General features: G+C 42.9%; 1 protein-coding gene across 2 annotated transcripts in view; it reads left to right on the top strand.

Moving 5' to 3' along the window:
- Positions 1-20,959, top strand: part of SLC9A4 (solute carrier family 9 member A4) — a 69,143-nt gene that overhangs the window by 9,175 nt on the left and 39,009 nt on the right. For both annotated transcript variants that reach the window (XM_073351570.1, XM_073351561.1), the window contains exons 2-4: positions 5,034-5,497; positions 13,604-13,863; positions 17,852-18,069. In XM_073351570.1, the coding sequence (XP_073207671.1) occupies positions 5,034-5,497; positions 13,604-13,863; positions 17,852-18,069 (942 nt within the window). The remainder of the gene's footprint in view (positions 1-5,033; positions 5,498-13,603; positions 13,864-17,851; positions 18,070-20,959) is intronic.

The following is a 20,959-nucleotide window of genomic DNA, read 5'->3' as shown; positions in this document are numbered from 1 at the left end:
CGTGTTTAGGATCCAGGGTTGTTCCATGGGCTGGCTCAGGAAATGCTGCACTGGGACAGATGCAGCGCTGCAGCCGGGCTGCTGCCGCCGTGTTCACACTTCCTAGAGTGACAGAAGCGGGTCTTCCAGTGCCGTACTAAACCCACCTCTTCTGCCGACCTAGTGGTGTCCACACCGGGGCTTGGGGCGGCTTCATTACACTGCACAGGATGCAAAATTCTGTAATTTTGTAGTTCAGGCAACGTAACGCTGTAGTGTAGACCAGCCCTTAGTAACCAACTTCGATTTCCCTGGGCCTTGCTGGGCCCTCCCCCAAAATCTCCCCAGGAAGCAGCCTGAGTTTGAAACATTGAGATTTGATACTGCAAATACTGCGTCCACCTCAATGTCTGTGCAGCACCTGGCACAACAGGGCCTTCCACCGTAATTTAAGGGTTAGAATAAGGAAAATAATATAAAACAGAGGAAACAAATCAACCCAATACAGAAGCCTTGGCATGCTGCTAATCCCCTTGCTCAGCCCAGACAGTGACAGCCTCTGTAATACTGCAGTAAATATGTCCCTTTCCAGTGCAGGTAAATAATGTGCACTATTTTCAAACAGCTCTTTGGCAGACCTTTAATCAAATACCAGTTTGTTATGAAGGATCTTTGCAGGAGCCCACGCCAGTGACCTGTAATTCAGAGGGGTGTCTTCCCACATGTTCCTGTGTCCAATGGTAGTTTTCAGGAGCTACCTCAACAGCTAAAGTTAAACTCAGCCCTGACTCTTCCACAGATGCCTTGTAAAAATGTTAACAACGTCACTTGTGTCTCTCTTGGCTTTCAGAGAGATCTGAAATCTCGCCCAAGATTTCTCTCCAGTCTTTTGCTGCTTTTTCCCAAATTCTTGAGGTGGTTCCCAACAGGCTTGAGGGCTCTTGGTGTCCCTTTTTGACCTCTAGAAGCAACACATTCACACACACGGGAACTTGGACTGTCTTGCTCTTTTATATGGCAGGTGCCCAGTAGATAATTGGTTTCGAAGAGTCTGAGTAATACCCAAACCTCAGCCAGACAGGCCTCGGAAGTCTCACGGGGATCACGGTGCAGGCCCCCTCTTTGCCAGTCACACCTTCTTCACCCTGCAGTTTCCCTATGTCAAAAGACAAAACGGAGAGGCAGACCCAGGTTGCTCTAGCCCTGACACAGGCCTTCAGCACCAGCACCCTGCGATGCAGCATCTGACGGGGGCAGCTGAGCCAGTCAGGAGGGGTTCACACGGAGCACAGCACAATCCGTTAAGATTCTCACTTGGCTCCTGCACTTCCTCAGTTTGCAGAGCAGGGCCTAAAGGACAGGCGTGGCTGTCACCGAGTCAGCCCTGGGGCTCAAGTGGGAGCAACTTGTGCTGTGGTGCTGAAGGACTTAGGGTTCCGGTGCAGCGTGGGGCTCGGGTCACTTGCAGGTTTAAACTAGCGTAAATGGTGGTTCTCTGTAACTTGACCTCTTTAAACCATGGTTTGAGGACATCAGCAACTCATCCAGAGGTTCAGGGGCTGTTACGGGGTGGGTGGGCGAGGTTCTGTGCCCTGTGATGTGCAGGCGGTCAGAGTAGATGATCCGAATAGTCCTTTCTGACCTTACAGTCTATGAGGCTTGCAACTTTGCTGATGGTGCCCAGTGGGTGAGGGTCTCTGGCCTGGGTTAGGCAGCTCAGGCTGGAATGCGCAAAATGGTCCTTTCTGGCTTTGACATCTGCAAATCTACGTCTCAACTGCAAACTGACGTCTGCCCTGGAGATTTCATCTTCTTCTTAACATGTTCTAACTGCTCGTTTCCTTTCTGAACTCGGACTTGGGCTGAAATTTGCCACTGCAGATCTGAGATCACAAGCCTGGAACATCTGACACTGTTAACTGCTTCTTCACTAAACAAATCTGCCTCTAACCTGGCAGCTTGTGTTCTGAGTTCAGCCCCAGGACAAGACACAGCTGGGGGCTGGGAGGACGGTGCCCTGAGTCTCTTTCCCAGGGAGGGAACTTGACAGGTCAAGAGTCTGCAACCTTCTTCCAACAGCAGCAGGGCTCACTCCTGTCACAGTGAGTGAAAAAATCCCAAGGGAGATTTGTCATGAAAAAATGTTACTTTATGGCAGTGTTTTTCAACCTTTTCGATACCAGGGACTGGCTTGCCACCTTCCTAAACCGTGTCAGGGAGCTCTCAGGACCAGCACCAGCCTACAGACCGGTCGTTGACGAACACTGCCCTAGAGAACATGATAAATGCTGAACAGTCCCACCTCACTGGGTCCTGCCACCTGCATGGGGAAGTGTTGGGACCTGTGGAGGAGATGACAGTATGGAGACACTGGTGTTACCCACAGACACCTGCCAGTCATTAGCCATCCGGGTGCCTGGTCTCAGTTCAGGGATCTGAAGGCTTGAGGCACCAAGCTCCAGGCACAGGATGGGGCGCTGTGCCGCCCCGCCGCCCCCCGCCCCGACCTCACTCGTTTGACCCTTTGTTGAAAGAGATGCAGCAAGAGGCTCTGGAGTAGAGTCCTGTAATCTGACTTGACCCCAGCAGACCTGACTACAAGCTTCCGGAGGGAGAGCAGGGCTGGAGGATAATTAGCCCTGCGGCTTGAAGGAGGAAACAAAGTACGGAAAACAGCGTCTGGGCTTGCAGCTACACCCTTGCAACCCCTGGGACTAGCTACAAGCGCCAGGGTCGGGTATGAAAACAACCACAGGCCGGGTTTGGATTGTCTGTGGTCTAGTCAGGTTCGGGTCAAATTGGGCCCAAACCGACCTCAGCTCTGGAGGGAGCCCCTTTCTGCCTTCCTCGTCACAGAGCAGGGTCTACAAACACCTCTCCAGAAAGCCCCAAGTGTCAGAGGGACATTAAACAGGGGCTCCCAGGCTGACACCAACTCCAGGTGTTTGGATCCAAAGTAACTGCTGTGGTTTGGCATTTCCAGTTGATTAAGTGCAGCTGTGAGGTAACATCAGATACACTGTTTGGGTGGAGGCCTCTGCGTTTGTGGCAGGAGAGGACGGATCTATCTCCAACCACTGTCCTACTACGCCCCTTTCTGCCCAGAAAGCGCACACTGCTCTCCCTCACAAGCGCTCATTCCTGTCCACTTCAGTCTCCGCTCAAATCACAGCACAGGGGCACAACAGCTCATAAGGGAGTCAACACCCTGGCTTCAGCATTGGCAAAACCCTACTGAGAAAATCCCAATGAGGGTTGCTGGGCCATATTGCAGAACACTCCCCCCAGGAGAGATGCTTCTGCACAAAACATGTGGGTCAGCAAACACTGGTGATGGAAGCATAACATACGCCCAACGGCTTCTCTTCGCCTAAGACCAGAGACCCAGAATTACCTGAGGTGTCTGAGTTTGCAGCTGCTGCTCCTCCAGCTGAGGATGGATAGTCCCCACAGCCGCTTGGCTCAGGGTAGTGACACGGTTAGGCTGCCCCCGTAGGGTCACTGTAATGGTGGTCGGAGCCTTCAAGCCTGCCGCTTGATTGGAGATATCTTCAATGGAATTGATCAAATGATTAAGGGTTTACAGGATTAGATTCCAAGTTTGTAAATTGTTCTGAATGAAATTGACAATGCCTGAGCTGTCAGATCAGGAGGAGCGTCATTCAAATAAAGGTGGGTTGATGTGTGATAAGTCTTAGCTCTGTTGCTAAGATGAGGAACATATTTTCAGTGAAGTTCTTGGCAGAATCCTGAGGCAGCTGGTTTGAGGTCATCTGTGTCCGGCATTATATTCTTCACTTATTATTCTCTCACCCACAAAGCTGGAAAATGAGGCATTTGTTTTCTTTGTTTTGCTGCTCCCGTTCCAGTTAACAAAATGCATATTAGACTAGTTTGGCTGCAAAGAATTTTAGGTACTCTGGGGACAACACCTGATTCCTGTCAGGCTGCCGAACTGGGCTGACATCAGAATCCAAACATCCTCTGGTCAGTGCAAGCAGAGGCATTCCTCTAATGGTTTGGACTTGATGTGATGCAATATGGGTGTCATGGATAATTCAGACCAATGGGGAGAAACAGAATAAAAAACGTTGTTTAAACACCTTCCATGTCCCCCCACCCCTCTCCTCTTGAGGACTCCTGACCAATTTAACAGCACAATACATATGCTAACAAACTTAAACAAAACCTTGTTTAAGTTTGTTAGCACATGCATTGTGCTGTTAAAGCCATATAAAGAATGAATGCCCTCCTTAGCAGTGTTCTGCTCCTTTAAGGAGCAGAGCACAGCCCCACCCTCACCTCTGGAGTGGGGAGCTAGTCCCAAGTCTTTCTGGTACCCCATACCCACTAAAAATCTCTTGTCAGGACTGTGTACTGGAGAGTACCACCCTACTTGCACTACTGCTCCTACTTAAGATTCCCCTGTTTATCCATCCCAGGATCACATTAGCCGTTTTGGCCACAGCGTTGCCCTGGGAGTTCATGTTCAGCCGATTATCTTGTTATCTCAGCAGTGATTGAGGTCAATGACTGCTAGGTATGGAGACCAATTTCTCTGTTCCACATATGTAGGAATTACTGTCCTAGACATACAGCCCATCTAATCCACTCTCCTGTCTCTGTCAGTGGACAGAACAAGATATTTCAGAGGAAGGTGCAGGAAGCCCCAGACTGTGTAATATGGAATTACCTGTTCATAATTCATTGGCTGCCCTCTCACTTCTATGTTTGTAAATTGTTCACATCAGAAATGGAAAATAGAGAAACCATGGTCATAAAAATTGCTATTTTTGTTAAAAAAAATACAATAAAACAAACAACCCCTTCTCCCCCAAGAGATTTTTAGCAGGTATGGGGTACCGAAAAGACTTGGGGCTAATCCCCCACTCTTGTATGGATTTATGCTAGTGTGACCGAGGGTAGAACGTGGGCCTTCTGAGTGCAAAATATTGCAAGTTGGGGAAAACATCTGTCTGGAGTCAGGAAGAATGGGCAATATGGCAGCATTAAAACCGTTTCAACTCAGCTCATTTCCCCATGTTTTATTCAAGGTTTCCATCTCTACCACCGACTGCCAAGCCTCATGCCGGAATGCTGCCTTCTGATAGCTGTCGGGGCACTGGTTGGAGCAATCATTTTTGGCACTGATCACAAATCCCCACCAGTTATGACTACCAACATTTACTTCCTGTATCTCCTCCCACCCACTGTCCTTGAGGAGGGGTACTTTATGCCTACTCGCCCCTTTTTTGAAAATTTTGTGTCCATCCTGTGGTGGTCTCTACTGGGATCCCTCCTGAATGCATTTGGCATTGGACTCTCTCTCTATGGAATCTGCCAGATCGAAGCCTTTGGTCTCACTGACGTTAACCTGGTGCAGAACTTGCTCTTCGGCAGCCTGATTTCAGCTGTGGATCCCGTGGCGGCACTAGCTGTTTTTGAAGAGGCCTCTGTTAACGAGCAGCTTTACGTGATGATATTTGGAGAGTCTTTGCTAACTGATGGAATCACTGTGGTGAGTTTACTTTTGCTGTTCATTTTTTCCTCACATTGCAGAGGCAGAGTTTCTGTTGGCTGTAGAGGAGAGACAGAAGGAACTCCACTGGAAATGCATTTATTTGTGACTGGATGATGATGATGATGATAATGTGTATATTTTAGTGGTGACTAAAGGCTCTAATCAGGGATCAGAGCCCCATAGTGCTAGGCACTGTACTCACATAACACTTCCAGATGGTAAACACCGGACTAATTCATTTAAAAAAAACCACACTGCTTATAGAACTGCTGGAAGTGAGAGGAGAACCATGTCCTGTATTTATTATTCAGTAAACTTTGATCCTGCTCCCACTGATGTGAATGGCCACACAATAATTGAATCAGTGATGCAGGGTCAGACCCTAAGGACTAAGAATTTTCTTAGTATTGTACAAGCAAATAAAAGAAATGGCTCTGCTTCAAAGAATTCAGGCCGAGATTTCCAAAGAAGACTAGTGATTTTGGGTGTCTCAATTTTTGGGTGCCCAAACTGAGACAACTTAAAAAGGGCCTGATTTTCAGAGAGCAGGTGCTCATCTCTTTCTGAGAATCAATCCCTTTAGTCGGTCAAGCTGACTCAAAAGTGGTGTTGGAAGAAAAATAAACAAAACCTGAATTTTTGACAAAAAAAGGGACGTATTTGTGAAATTCTTTTCCTGGTTTTCAGCTAGCTCTGCCAAAACGTGAGGCATCCAGAATCACGCGTCACTTTTGAAATTCTGGCCTTAGGTCCTGATCTAGCAAAGCTCTTCTGTACCTGCTTAACTTTAAGCATGCAAGTTGACCCACTGAAATCAATAGGACTAACTGTGCTAAAATTCAAGCTTAGTCTTATTAAATGCTTTGCTAGATTGGGTCCTTTTAGAATCTAAAACACAGGAGCCCAGAACACCGTCAAAAACAATTCAGACACTGCTTGAACATCAAGTGCTACTGGAAATTGGATGTGTTGGAAGACTCTTGCAGAGTTCATTGTTGAAAGTCTTCATAGCCCATGGTATTTTAGGAGTGATTTAAAAAAGGGAGAGGAGGAAACTAATTTGATCTCTTGAGACCTAATTGTTATGAAATGATCATAGGCTCCTGTCATAAATATAAAGGGAAGGGTAAACACCTTTAAAATCCCTCCTAGCCAGAGGAAAAACCCTTTCACCAGTAAAGGTTTAAGAAGTTAAGATAACCTCGCTGCCACCTGACCACAATGACCAATGAGGAGACAAGATGCTTTCAAAGTTGAAGGGGGGGGGGTGAGAAACAAAGGGTCTGGGTCTGTCTGTGTGATGCTTTTGCCGGGGACAGAACAGGAATGGAGTCTTAGAACTTAGTAAGTAATCTAGCTAGATATGCGTTAGATTCTGTTTGTTTAAATGGCTGAGAAAATAAGCTGTGCTGAATGGAATGGATATTCCTGTTTTTTTGTCCTTTTGTAACTTAAGGTTTTGCCTAGAGGGATTCTCTGTGTTTTGAATCTAATTACCCTGTAAGGTATTTACCATCCTGATTTTACAGAGGTGATTCTTTTTTACTTTTTCTTCTATTAAAATTCTTCTTTTAAGAAACTGAATGCTTTTTTCATTGTTCTTAAGATCCAAGGGTTTGGGTCTGTGGTCACCTATGCAAATTGGTGAGGATTTTTATCAAACCTTCCCCACAAAAAAGGGGGGTAAGATTTGGGAGGGGAAAGACGTTTCCAAACGAACTCTTTCCTAATAATAATAATACCGGTGTTAGACGTTTGGTGGTGGCAGCGAAAGTCCAAGGGCAAAGGGTAAAATAGTTTGTACCTTGCGGGAGTTTTAACCTAAGCTGGTAAAAGTAAGCTTAGGAGGTTTTCATGCAGGTCACCACATCTGTACCCTAGCGTTCAGAGTGGGGAAGGAACCTTGACAGCTCCCGATTCCCCAAGCAGGATGAAAAGATTTTAAAGTTAATGATGCACGTGATAAATCCTTGCTACTTAAATCTGTATGTATGTTGCTTTTGAGGTAGCACACTAATGACTGGTGTCCTTTCGTTATAACAGTCGCTTTTAAAAAAGACATTACATTTTTATCAGGTTGAATGAAATTTTGTATTCTACATTCAGGAAAAGCTGTTAAGAGTTCTGCTGTGTTTGCATTTTATACAAGAAATGGCTATGTTGCCATTTCTTATGTAAAATATGATATTTAATGTAGAAATATATATAAAATTTACTACTTTAGTGGGAAAAAAATCCCTAAAAACCTGTGGAATTGAAATGATGGTTTGGAAAATATTCCTATTTAAGTGACTGGAGGCCAAATCATGGTCACCTTACCTATTCAAGCTGTGCCATTACCTTCACAAGAACTCTCTGCATGAGAAAGATGAAAAGGCTCAAGACTTCCATCAGCCAGCTCTTCTACTGCTTGCTATGAGCTGTGTATTAGCAACATAATTGTGTCTACAGAGAATGGGGAGGTAAAGTCAATGAATATAAATGAACTATATACATAATGGATCATGTAGGTAAAGATTCAATGAATAATATATTTTGATTTCAGAATAATACAAGTGTCTACTCGAATACAGCCGCTGGAACATAGAAAAATCACCCTTTCAAGTTACTCCTGTTTTGCACTGTGCCAAAAACAAGTTTGAAAAGTTTGAGAATAATTTTTTAAAAATTATTTAGATGTAGAGTAGGTTTGGGCATTTTGACTGATTCAAAAATTATTGGTCAATTAAAACCAGTCAAATATCGTCAAATAATGGCCAAACATTTTAAAGTGCTAATTTATTAGAACAGCAATCAAAAAGAATATGACTTTATAGGCTCCATGAGGTTTATCCTTAGATAGTTACTTTGGCCTAATCACAAAAACAAGTTCCTTACCTGAGTTATTTTAACACAGAGAAGTGCAAAACACAATGAAAAATGTTCTAGAAAATGAAAAATTGGCACCATGATGCAATCAAACAGATAGGCTGCCACCTGCACCAGGGAATTCTTGCTGGAATATTTGACAATATTTGACCAGGGTCAAATAATAGGCAGTCAATTGACTGGTCAATTTACATGATTTGACTAGTCAATTGACTGGCTTGCCAAGCCTAATGTAGACACCAACCACAACACCTTACAAAAAGCTGTAGAATGCCTAACATAGAACTTAATTAAATTTATAATCACATAACTATGACCACACCACAACATAAAAGTCATACTCTGGTAATAAATTAACTCAGTCAATACAAATACATTAAAACATTTAATAACTCAAAACAGTAGAAAAGCTCCTTTTTACCAATAGTACCCTCCAAATACCTCAACCTTCCTCAAAACCTCTATCAAACAAAATCCTGAAGATATTTCTTTTAATGAAAGAATATAAATGTAATATCTGATTGATGTCTTAAAGGAAAACTGCAATATAATATAAAATATCTTCTTCTCACTCTGACAGGATCCCCTGGGTGCAACCTGTGGGACTCCTGAGCCCTCCAAACCTGCCAGCCTGGGTTGTCTCTCACACTGTGATGCTGATGTCAAGCTACAAGCCTCTGACAGACACTGCACTTACCCAGACATTCACAGGCAGGGACACACCCACCTGAGTTACATGAATGATCTCTCAGCCACTCATGAACCATCAATAGGGAATCTCCTGCCAATTCCCCCCCAGCTCCCTAGCCTTGCACCCCAGAACTGTACCATCTTGTCTTGTACTAGTCAGAAGCCTGACCAATGTAAGCTCATTACCTAGTTTGCCCTTCCCTCAGTGTGGAATGAACATGCAGCAGCCTTTGTAGTCCGAGCTGAGATTTGCCAAGCACTTCAATGAAAACACAGTTTTAGGTAAAATATAAAAACAGATTTATTAACTACAGAAAGATTTTTAGAGATTATTAGTAGCAGGCAGAGAGATCAAAGTTGGTTACCTAACTAAAAATAGAAACACACTCTAAATTCTAATTTTAACAGAGTAGGCAAGATTTGAATCAAGCAGTTTTCAGAGTAGCAGCCTTGTTAGTCTGTATACACAAAAAGAACAGGAGTACTTGTGGCACCTTAGAGACTAACAAATTTATTAGAGCATAAGCTTTCGTGGGCTACAGCCCACTTCATCGGATGCATAGAATGGAACATATAGTAAGAAGATATAAGTTGGAAGTTGCCATATAAACTGTGAGAGGCTAATTTGTTAAGATGAGCTATTATCAGCAGGAGAAAAAAAACTTTTGTAGTGATAATGAAGATGGCCCATTTAGACAGTTGACAAGAAGGTGTGAGGATACTTAACTTAGGGAAATAGATTCAATATGTGTAATGACCCAGTCACTCCTAGTCTCTATTCAAACCCAAGTTAATGGTATCTAGCTTGCATATTAATTCAAGCTCAGCAGTTTCTCGTTGGAGTCTGTTTTTGAAGCTTTTCCGTTGCAAAATTGCCACCCTTAAATCTTTTACTGAGTGGCCAGAGAGGTTGAAGTGTTCTCCTACCGGTTTTTGAATGTTATGATTCCTGATGTCAGATTTGTGTCCATTTATTCTTTTGCATAGAGACTGTAGTGTCTCACCCTAACAGAAGGTGCAAGCAGGTTACAATTCCTCAATACACAGATAGGACTGCCTTCCAGCCTGGGATTGAACTTCCCCAGTTCAAAGTCTTTGTCTTCCAGATGCTCTTCCAGGTGTTGAGATAGGCAGGCGGGCGGGCGGAAGAGGCCAAATGATGATGTCACTGTCTCTCTTTTATACTTGCTTCCAGCTTGCTGGAAAGGTCTTTGCTGTGAGGTGGGTTAGTCCGCCCCCATGGCACACATATACATGCCTTTGTGGAGAAGTCTCTGGGTAGTGGATTGGGTGTTGATGAGTCATTAATGCTCATCTGGCCGGTGATAGCTACTCCTTTATCGTAACTGACAGGCTGACTATGGGTGTTCCCATCCTCACAACATAGTTCTGTAACACCTATAGCTATAGGTCATACCTTCGCATAGAATGATAGTACATGCAATCCAAGAAGATATTAATGTTCAACAGATACATCACAAGGCATACTTTGTGCAAAATATATCATTATATGACAGTGGTGAATATGGGGGTTCCAGGGTGCTGCTTTGAGGTATAGGGTGTCACAACTCACTATGGGCCATATATTAACCTTTGTTGGATTCAACCACTCACTTTACACTGGAAACTACACAGGGTGCAAGGCAGTAGAGAATCAGACTTCCTGTCTAATTAAAGAGGCAAGATTATTCCCCTAAAGAGAAAAGCCTTAGTAGGGGACAGAAAAAGTTCACAAGCTTCCTTCCCTTGAGTTCCCATCAGATTCTTCCATTCGGGGCAGAGGGAGGATTTCCCCCTGCTGAATGGACAGCGGTTTCAACCCCTAGAATCTACAGATCTCAGAGGTTTCAGAGTAGCAGCTGTGTTAGTCTGTATTCGCAAAAAGAAAAGGAGGACTTGTGGCACCTTAGAGACTAACAAATTTATCTGAGCACAAGCTTTCATGAGCTACAGCTCACTTCATCGGATCCATCATAGCTGCCATGTGCTTCTGCAGTGTTTGCTGCTCTGCCTTTTCACAAATTAGACAGCATAAAGCCAATTTTGTTTTGTGAACACGACACAGGAAATCATTTGTAAAATCTTATGTAAAGTGCCAGTTAATCTTGCTTTCAGTAGTTTATGTCTTTGCCCTCAGTCAAAAAGAAGCCAGGTATTTTAAAATGCATCCTCCAGGTGTTTAGCTAGAATATAATGTTTTTGTGCAAAAGCTGAAAGCACCAGGTTTAAAAATTCTTAAAATAAGACCTGCTACCTCTCCATAAAATGACCCTGCCTTCTCCCTGAGTGAATCAAAGCACCAGAGGCTGATTCAGGCCTTCCTGCCACTAAAAGAATTATGGCAATCCATTTATGGAACAGAAGCAATACCATGTGTGACTTAAATGACTAGCAAATACTCATTGTGACTAGTTAGTGATCAATCCATGGCTAAAATACTTTTTCATGAAGCATTTAGCAATGAATGCACACAATGAACACACTCATGGAAATTGTGCTATTGTGTGACAACGGACAATTCAGGAACAGGAAAAGGGCCAAATGCTAGAAGTTATTCCCTGAAAATAGTCTGCCCAGCTCTAAACTCAACAGTGCACAATCAGCACTGGGTACCAACTGCCCACTTTCAAAAATCTATGCTGGAGACAGGGTATCATCATCAAGAAACGGGGAGTAGTTAGAGAACAGCTGCTGTGACTCAAGTACTGTACAGTGACGCCGCATGTGTACTCGTATCCAGCTTCAGTGATCTGCTACTGAGAAGCACAATTCCACACTTCACAGTTTGGAAAAGTGAATTACCCTTATTTGTAGGAAGCTGCCATCTAGAACATTTTATTGTGTGTTTCCTGTCATCTTGTAACAATGAGCATCCTTGAGAATCTACTGTATGACAGCTTACGGTTAAATGTTCCCAGGAAGCAATTAAAACTAGATAATATCTGAAGAATAATTATCGTCTTTAATGAGTTGGAGCCTTTGACAAGCAAATATCTCCTTTAATCTCATTAAATAGCCTTCTGAAATTAGTTAGGCAAAGAAAAAAAACTAACCACCACCAGATATGTGAAGCCTTTTTGGCTTGTTTTAAACAGGAGAGTGTTAGGGACTAATGCCATCAGTGGCAAAAATTGTGGCAAACTTGTGACTTTAGACTTTTCCAAACTGACTTTTAAAACCTGGAAGTGAATCTGGTATGATCATTATTCATTGGTAACAGGTACAATAGGATTTATAATCAGCTAGTAGTCAAAAACTCTTACATATTTTTAATCAATACCCTCATACTGCCCTGCTGAACACTTCCATTGCCATTTGATAAGTGGATGAAAATGGAAAATCCTGAAGGAGAGTTTTATCATGCATTTTTCAGAATAGAAATTATTCTTAACAAAAGCATGATAATTAAGCATCTGACCTATATTTAATAAAAATCAACCCTACAGACCCAGGGTGTAATGTTCTGAGCATAATCTACTACCTAACCTCACATTGTTTTTTCAGTATTTCAAGCTCCTTAACAAAAATAAATAATTTAATTAGCTATTTATACCCTTAAAAATGTCAAATCACTAATAGGTTTGTAGTGGCTACCTTGAGAATGACTGCTGTGTCATTAATGTACGATATATAGGGAACTGGATGGTTCAGGGGAGTTGATGGCTTCAATCCAGTTCCTAGAGGATGACTGTCCTTGACAACTGGAATCCCTGCGACAATTTCAAAAGAGAGGTCAAAGAATGAATGGGCCTGGAGACTGAATAACCCTTTCACCAGTAGCAGTGTTGGGAAGCTTGTACTGCTGTTGCTTTAGTTATCTGCAATATAAAACCCATGTAAGCATAGTGGAATAGATTTTAGTTTCCAGCGAGCTTCAAGAGGCTCGTATAAGTAAATAGTAAATAAAAAAAAGTATTTTCAAACTTTTGAAAAGTGCCTTGACAATGCCCTTTTGACATTTTTACGAATCCACTGTACAAATTTATCAATAGCCATCACATAACAGACTGTAATTACTATATTATTAAGGCAAGGTAATAAAAGTTGGTTAAATAAGAGTTCTATTATATTTAATAACAACTATTGCATACTGAACCATGAGTTGAGTGTTTATCTACCGCCAGTATGAACCTGGAGTTGCCTAGCTTCTATTCTAGTCTATTCGATTTGATTCAGTTTGAGTCTTAAGTTCTTACCTCACCCATCACGGTGCTTCTGAGCACTTTCTTTGCTACATATTTTATTATGTCTGATGCATCATGTACTTTCTGAAAACATCATACATTCCATATACTGCACACATGGGGTGTCCCAGATTACTGTCTTACTATTTTTACATTTTACATTGACTGGCATTTTGTACCATTTCTTCATTAGTTTTAGGATCCCAGCCAGGTAGATAATTCTGGGGCCTCTTAAGGATATGTTCAGATTTAAACTACAATTTTGCTAAGCAAGATGAGTGTGGCACGTACCACTAAAAATATTGAGGAAAAACTAGTTTTGAAAGATTTTTAATTTGCTGTCCATTATTTTTGCATACAGGTGTTATATAACATATTACTCACCTTCACCCAGATGCACCGATACGAAGAGATTAAACCCACTGATGTTCTTGCTGGAGTTGCTCGTTTCTTTGTAGTGGGACTAGGCGGAGTGCTGGTTGGCATCGTGTTTGGATTTGTTTCGGCATTCATGACTCGATTTACTCAGAACATTTCTACCATCGAACCGCTGCTTGTCTTCATGTTCAGCTATTTGTCATATCTGTCTGCTGAAACCGTCTACATCTCAGGCATTCTGGCGTGAGTATCAAATAAGAATTTTCAAATGCCTCCCAGGGATAGAATTCCATTCTTGACAACTTCAAGGTGCTTGGGACTGGTATAATGATTTCTGCTGCCCCCATCCCATTTTTTTTTCCAGTTGTGATTCTTTATGGGCCTAAATGTGCCACCTGGTCTGCTAATATATCTGTTTAAACACAGCATGATCGGATACCAGACCAACTTATGCTCTAATATTTATTTCTATGTGGCATCCCAATAATTTATGAGAGTGAGGTAGTTATATACAACATTGTTAATATCAAAAGAACAAAGAATAATAGACCAGATCTTGCACTCAGTTACAGCAATGTATATCAATTGAACTCAACTAATTTAAGTGGAATTACACCTAAATTAATTTTGTGTAACTTGGAACTAAATCTGGCCCAAATATAAAACTCAGAAGCATTAAACAAACACATGCACATTAAAAAGCCAAGACAGAGTGATAAATGTGAAAGTGTTAAATGGTACTGATATGTCATTCATTGGCATGTTGATCAGTAAGAAAAGACTTGGACATGTCAAGTGAATGCCAGATTACATTACATTACATTACAGGATCCTAAAGAGCGTGCTGTACACAAAGAGTGTGCTGTACACAAAGAAAGAGAGGCAGACCGCTATGCAGATTTTGGGATGCTTGCAAAGATGACTTAGTATCCTTAGACTGTCTTTGCATGACTGGGAAAGAAGTGCAGAATGCCACTCTGGTTGACAGAGTCGGCTTGTTAATGGAGCAAGGCGTGGCAAGGTGGACTGGATCAATCTTTGTGATGACTGACGTCAGAGGAGGAAAGAATCTGCTGCTCGGAATCAGAGCATTGCTAGTATGTGGGTGTGCCTTACCTGTGGACGAGACTGTCACTCGTGCATTGGACTCAGCAGCCCTTAAAGAACTCATCAGTGCATACACCATGCTCTGTAAAGAGCAATGGTGCCATTGATTAAAGGCCAGACACTTCACTACAGTAACCTTGAAATAGTTCTATGGCTGGTCCCAAATGTGTTATGAATATACAGGTGTGAGATGACGAAGGAAGGTCACAAAGGACTATAATTTACACTAAACACAAAGGGAGAGAGAGAGAGAGGACACTGACGGGAGGATAACAAGGGGTACAGGGATAGAAAAGAAGAGTGAAAGGACTGAGGGAGGAATGAAGAGGTGCATGCAGGGCAGAGAGAGTGAGGCGCAGCAAAGGGAATGGGAGGTGAGGATGTGGGAGGGAGTTGGAGCAAACAGCCAATCAATTGAGAGGAAAGAATACTAAAGTAAAAAGTGAAGTGGCAGTCTGGTGACATCCTCAGTTCTACAGATAATTCTTCTGGCTGGTGCTGAGTTCAATCTCTGACTCCTGGGCTGGCAACACCAGGGTTTTTTTTTCCTACCCCGAGCGCACATGAATGAGGTGCGGATGGGACTTCACAGAGCCTGCTGCCCCTGAATGAGTGAAGGCTACCTCCAGGGAGGATTCTCACTTAATGGGGACAAATGTTTGAATGGAGGGAACATGGGTACCTCCAATACACTGCACATGCATAAAAAAGTATACTGCCATTATGAGTGCAAAAATTGTACATTAGCTGTCACTGCACGTCTCGGACCCTGATTTGTTCACAAACACCAGTTTACAGTCTCTGTGCAAAGATGGGGTTGTATGCACACAGACCGTGCAGGATCATCTGAGGTGCCTGTGTTTGAAAGTTTAACCCAATTGTTTAATTAGATACATATATAAAGTACCTATCCTCATACTCCAAGTGCATTTATAATGCAATATTTAGATGCTTCTTATTCCAATCTAATTATTAGAGTATATATGATTCTAATCCTGTTCTCCACTGTTTTATACCTTGTGTGGCTATTTACATCCCGTTGCAAAGCGACCCACATCCTGGTCCATGTTTTGCCCACTAATATATGGTATATAGGTAATTGCCAAAGCTCTCATTGACTTCAGGATCAGGTCCTATCAGGGCTGAATATTAATTTATTAATCAGTTACAGATTTGATCAGTCTTCCTGTACCATACAAATCACCTCTGTGAATATTCATTATTTTAAAATATACAGAACTTTATTTCACATGCTTCTTATTTTCATTAGTTTATTGAAATTATTAGTAATAAAATAATATTAATATAATCAGGGTTTACTCCTCTTACTAGCCTATTAAATATAATATTGCTTATTTTAGTGATGGGAACTTACCATTGCACAATTGAATTATTGATGAATTCATTCATTTTCCACTTGGGTTATGAAAATTTACTATGCATATATCTTGAAAAGCTAACAGTATTAAACATTAAAGTCTACTGATCTTGTCTTAGAATGCCCTTGGACCTGCTGAATGTCTCTGTTCCTCCAGACCACCCTGTAGCTTTGTCTAGGTGGAACGAATGGGAGACTTGAGGAACACTCAGAATATTCTGCGCACGCAAGATTAGAAAACTATTGCCATGTAGAAGGCAGATAGGACTAAAATGTTATAGATAGAAACCAGCTAGGTGACATACTGGGCGATCTATCAGTTTAGCATTCAACCTGCCTATTTACTTACAGTTTCCTTTAAGCTGTAGAGAGCGCACAGAAATGAGGAAGCCTTGGGAGAATGCCTGACTGCTGATTTAACAGAGAACACAAAATCTGCCATGCAGTAGGATACTCATGCTAGGAAGTACAGTAGAACCTCAGAGTAACAAACACCTCGGGAATGGAGGTTGTTTGTAACTGAAATGTTCTTAACTCTGAACAAAACATTATGGTTGTTCTTTCAAAAGTTTACAGCTGAACATTGACTTAATACAGCTTTAAAACTTTACTATGCGGAAGAAAAATGCTGCTTTCCCTTAATTTTTTTTTTAGTAGTTTACCTCTTACATCATACTGTATAGTATTTGCTTTGGGGGGCGGGGAAGAGAAGGGGCAGGGGGAGTGTCTTTTTTTGGTCTCTGCTGCTGCGTGACTGTGTACTTCCGATTCCAAATGAAGTGTGTGGTTGACTGGTCAGTTCATCACTCTGTTGTTCATAACTCTGAGGTTCTACTGTACCTTACTCCATAAGAAGTCTCATTATCTCCCCTTTGAGAGTAAGGTGCTATATAATACGAGTAATAGTATCAGCGCTTGTCCCACATTGTTTACTGATGTGTTTGGGCCAGATGGGGGCCTGGTTCATGCAGCCAAGCAGAGAAGTAAGAAGCTGTAAGGTGTCCCTTCACTGCCCCGTGCAAGCTGGATTGCTATGAAGGAGAGAGCAGCCTCTGCAGGGCTGCTGCTGCCTTTCCTCCTGTGATGCTTGCAAACAGCAGTGGGCAGGGAGGGGTGGAGAATCACTGGAGCTCGGTCTCTAGCCAGCATATTAGGGGGTATCTGGTGTGTGTGCGCGTGTGAGGGGGGAAACACTCTGTGCCAGGTGTAGGGCTAATGCAGGGCTCTTCCTCTGCCACACCAGAGTGAGGGGTTACTAGGAGGCAGAGTGTGGCGCTGACGGGTCTGCTCCCAGGGCAGCACGACAATGCATTGTTCCTTGCTTGGTGCTGGTGGCAAAGCCATGAGTTTGTCCCTTTATTGGTATTTGTTGTGCATTCAAAACAAAAAGGACTTTGAACCAGACGCACTTTGAGTAAGGTTGGCAAACTCTAGCTCCTTTTCTTTTCCTTTATATGGGATACACACATAGGGCCAGATTCAATATCTATACCATTACACAGTCCCTTACTCCTCAGGTAGTCCCATTGAAATCACTGGCTCAATTTAAGGAGGAAGGTATTGCATGAGGAAAGGTCTCAGAATCTGACCCATGTGTGGGCCCAAATAAGGAGATGAGCAGACAGTGTGGATTCAACTAGTCTTCAAGCAGAAGTAGTTAGCGAAGCCTCTCTTTTAAGACAGTAAACACAGATGACCCCTGCCAACCAATACCTAATGCTTTGCATGGTGTTTCTGACTGAACAGGATGACGGCATGTGCAGTGACTATGAAAAAATATGTGGAGGAGAATGTTTCCCAGAATTCCTACACAACCATAAAGTACTTCATGAAGATGCTGAGCAGTATCAGCGAGACCCTGATTTTCGTGTTCATGGGAGTGTCCACAGTTGGAAGGAACCACGAGTGGAACTGGGCCTTTGTTTCCTTCACTCTGCTCTTCTGCTTGATTTGGCGGGCACTAAGTAAGAGCCAAATACTGTATTTTAACATAGCCAGCCTGGATAGATGTGGTGCTTTGCGTCTTTGAAAGTAGTCAGTGCAAAGGTAGGCTAGGAAATGTAGTGCTGACTTGTATAACCTGTTTAATAATGAGTTTAATAGGTTTACTGACCAGGTAATTTCACAAATACTAATACTGAACTGGCAGGGGAAAACAAACAACTCAAAAGTTAATACCTGAAGCTGGATTTTGTGATTCAGTGAGAAGGGAAACTTTTAAATAAAATTAAACCATTTCCATCATTATGTTTATATTTAGGCTGGCCCTGTTATTACTATGTTTATTTAGGTAAGTGGGCTTCATAATGGTTTCATTTTAGAATGTGGTTAATTTACCAATAGAACGAGATCCTGAATGGTTCCTTATCTATTTTTGGCAATTTGAATGTATCTCAGCAATTTTAATCAGAGAGAGAATATTAGCTATTTAAATTTATTCTTAAAGTAAATAAAGTACTATACACTGAATCGAGATCCCAGCCCTTTGGCACCACTCCTGTAAAGCCCTTCCCTTAGCTCAGGTGGCACGGGTGGAGGAAATCTCCAGGTGAGGTAAAACTCGCATAACCAGCTTTACCCCAGCCCTTCCCAAGCTCTCCAGTGGTTAGGGTGAGCTGGTCCCATGGTCAAAATGGAAAAGGTGTGGCAGAACACTCATGATCCCTGGCTAGCAACTCAGCCCTGAGGCTGCTCTGACGTACGCTGGTAGTTGAATTGGCTCCTGGTACTCCAGGATTGGGGAAGTGGAGAGGTAGCATACAGCTAACTTTGCCCCAGAGCCAGATCCTAAGATTGGGCACAGTGTAAATTTAAGTGTTACTACTAATGGGGCACAATTCCCAAAACTAGCTAGTAAGTACACTGCATTCAGACACCATTATTCCTTATTTGTATGTTATTTTATATATCACTGAATGAAACGGGTCCTATGGAAAAAATAGTATGTGTCATGTAATTAAAGATCGTACCAAAATGCTTATGCAGAAGGGGGCAGATTAAAGTTGCAGAGGCAACCTTAGATTTGGCATTTCTTAATTTCAGAGTACTTTAGATTTTGCAAGCTTAATGCATGATTTTATTGTGCAGTTATCTCCATTTTTTAAATAAAGCAAACTGAAAAAACACATTCCATCATATTGACACCCAAGTGGTCAGTCAGGTTAGAACCTTTCTATCCACCTCACAGATCTCTGCCACTTGAACTGATAGAGGACATCAACCTACTATTGCTATGTGGCCCAGCAGTAGAGGGGTATAAGATTTTGCCAGTGGATTTCACAGATATTTGCTGACAGTAGAGAAATGGTGAATCTTGGGGATCTTCCAGATTCAGGAGGGGAGCGTGCTCTAGTGGGTACAGACTCTTCTGCCCTCTGCTCTTAAGTGTGACCCCTTCTGCTCCATCCCCCACAACCTGCCCCCATCCCAACTGTGTCTCTTTGCCACCCCTGGCTCCTTATCCCACTCCATTCTCCTCTCCTCAGGCTTGAACCAGAGTTCTAGTCTCCACCTCTTGACTTGCAGACTGAGCCCCAATCTCCCTGTCCACTCCCAGTTTCTCTCCTTCCCTACATCTGATCCCAGTTTACTTGCCCAGCCAGTCCCAGTCTCCTCCCCTGTCTGCAGCTCCTCATACAGTCTCACTGTTCCTCCCTTGCAGCCAACTGAGACCCAGCCTCCCTGCCCCAGCTGTCTTCACTGAATCCCTGTCCAAGGCTCCCAGTCATAGGCTGGGACTGGTTGAGCAAGAAGACTATGACTGGGAGCCAGAAAAGAGGAAGAAAGTCTTCTTGCCTAACCAGTCCCAGCCTTTCTCCCTCTCTTTCCTGGCTCCCAGTCAATCTCAGTGCCCAGATGTTCCCAGTTTTTCTCCCCCTCTTTAGTCTCCTTGTCTCCATCTGCTCTTCTCCCTCCTCCTTGATTCAGCTTTTGTCCCTTCTGCATTCAAATTAGGTGGTTTTCTTCTCTGCACTGCATGGGTGCCAGCAGGAGGGGTTGCAGAGACCACAGGAGAGAGGCTCTGTGCTCTCTGTTCCAAGGCCTGGCCTCACCCTGGGAGCAGTTGGGATTTGCCACTATAGGGAAATTCCAGCTTTGCTCCTGTAGCCCTGGTCTGGAGCATGCTCATTATCTCTGTGGGGATGGTGCAGGTACAGCCTGGTCACAATTGGAATAGTGAGAGGATGGACTAGGTTCAATTACTCTTTGATGGTCCATGCAGTCTGCTCAATGCTAGGAGCTGAGAGAGGCTGGAGCATGCTCAGTGAGGATGGAATCCTCTGAGAGTTTAAGGGGGAAAAAAAAGTCTGAGCATGTGAAAACTGAGATTTTACAATTTTATAACTTTGCCACATGCAAGCAATTTTTAATAGGGACAGCAAAAGGCACATCCCTGACACAAAGGCTACCTCCCTACTAATTTCAAGGCCCTGTTCCAACACATGGGGGTTCTAGAGTTTTTCAAATAAAAGGTCACCAGTCACCCTGAGTTGGACACCCAGCATGGAAAACTTCAGCCCAAATGGATGAAGTTTGACAAAGCTATAAGCAACTGGAAACAGGATCTCATAATGGGAAGTGACATGCAACCTTTGTAGTGTTGAGACCCACCTATAATAATACAATAAGCTTATTATAGTGTTGATTTATAAAATGGATTTTTTCTAATTATAACTATTCATTATTTACATGTGCTAAATATGAAACATAGATACAAGGGCATTTCATTAATAAAATAAAGCTGTTGGAAAAGGACCCAAGAGGGTAATGGGGGGGAGGGGGGGAAAGCAAGCAACTAAATATACTGTAGGCAGAAACTGCAGTCCACACCCAGCCACATAGAATCATAGGGTT

Source organism: Lepidochelys kempii, chromosome 1 (genome assembly GCF_965140265.1).
Source record: "Lepidochelys kempii isolate rLepKem1 chromosome 1, rLepKem1.hap2, whole genome shotgun sequence".
Lineage (NCBI taxonomy): Eukaryota > Metazoa > Chordata > Testudines > Cheloniidae > Lepidochelys > Lepidochelys kempii.
The sequence above is the reverse complement of the archived record's forward strand: the minus strand, read 5'-3'. Positions and strand labels throughout refer to the sequence as shown.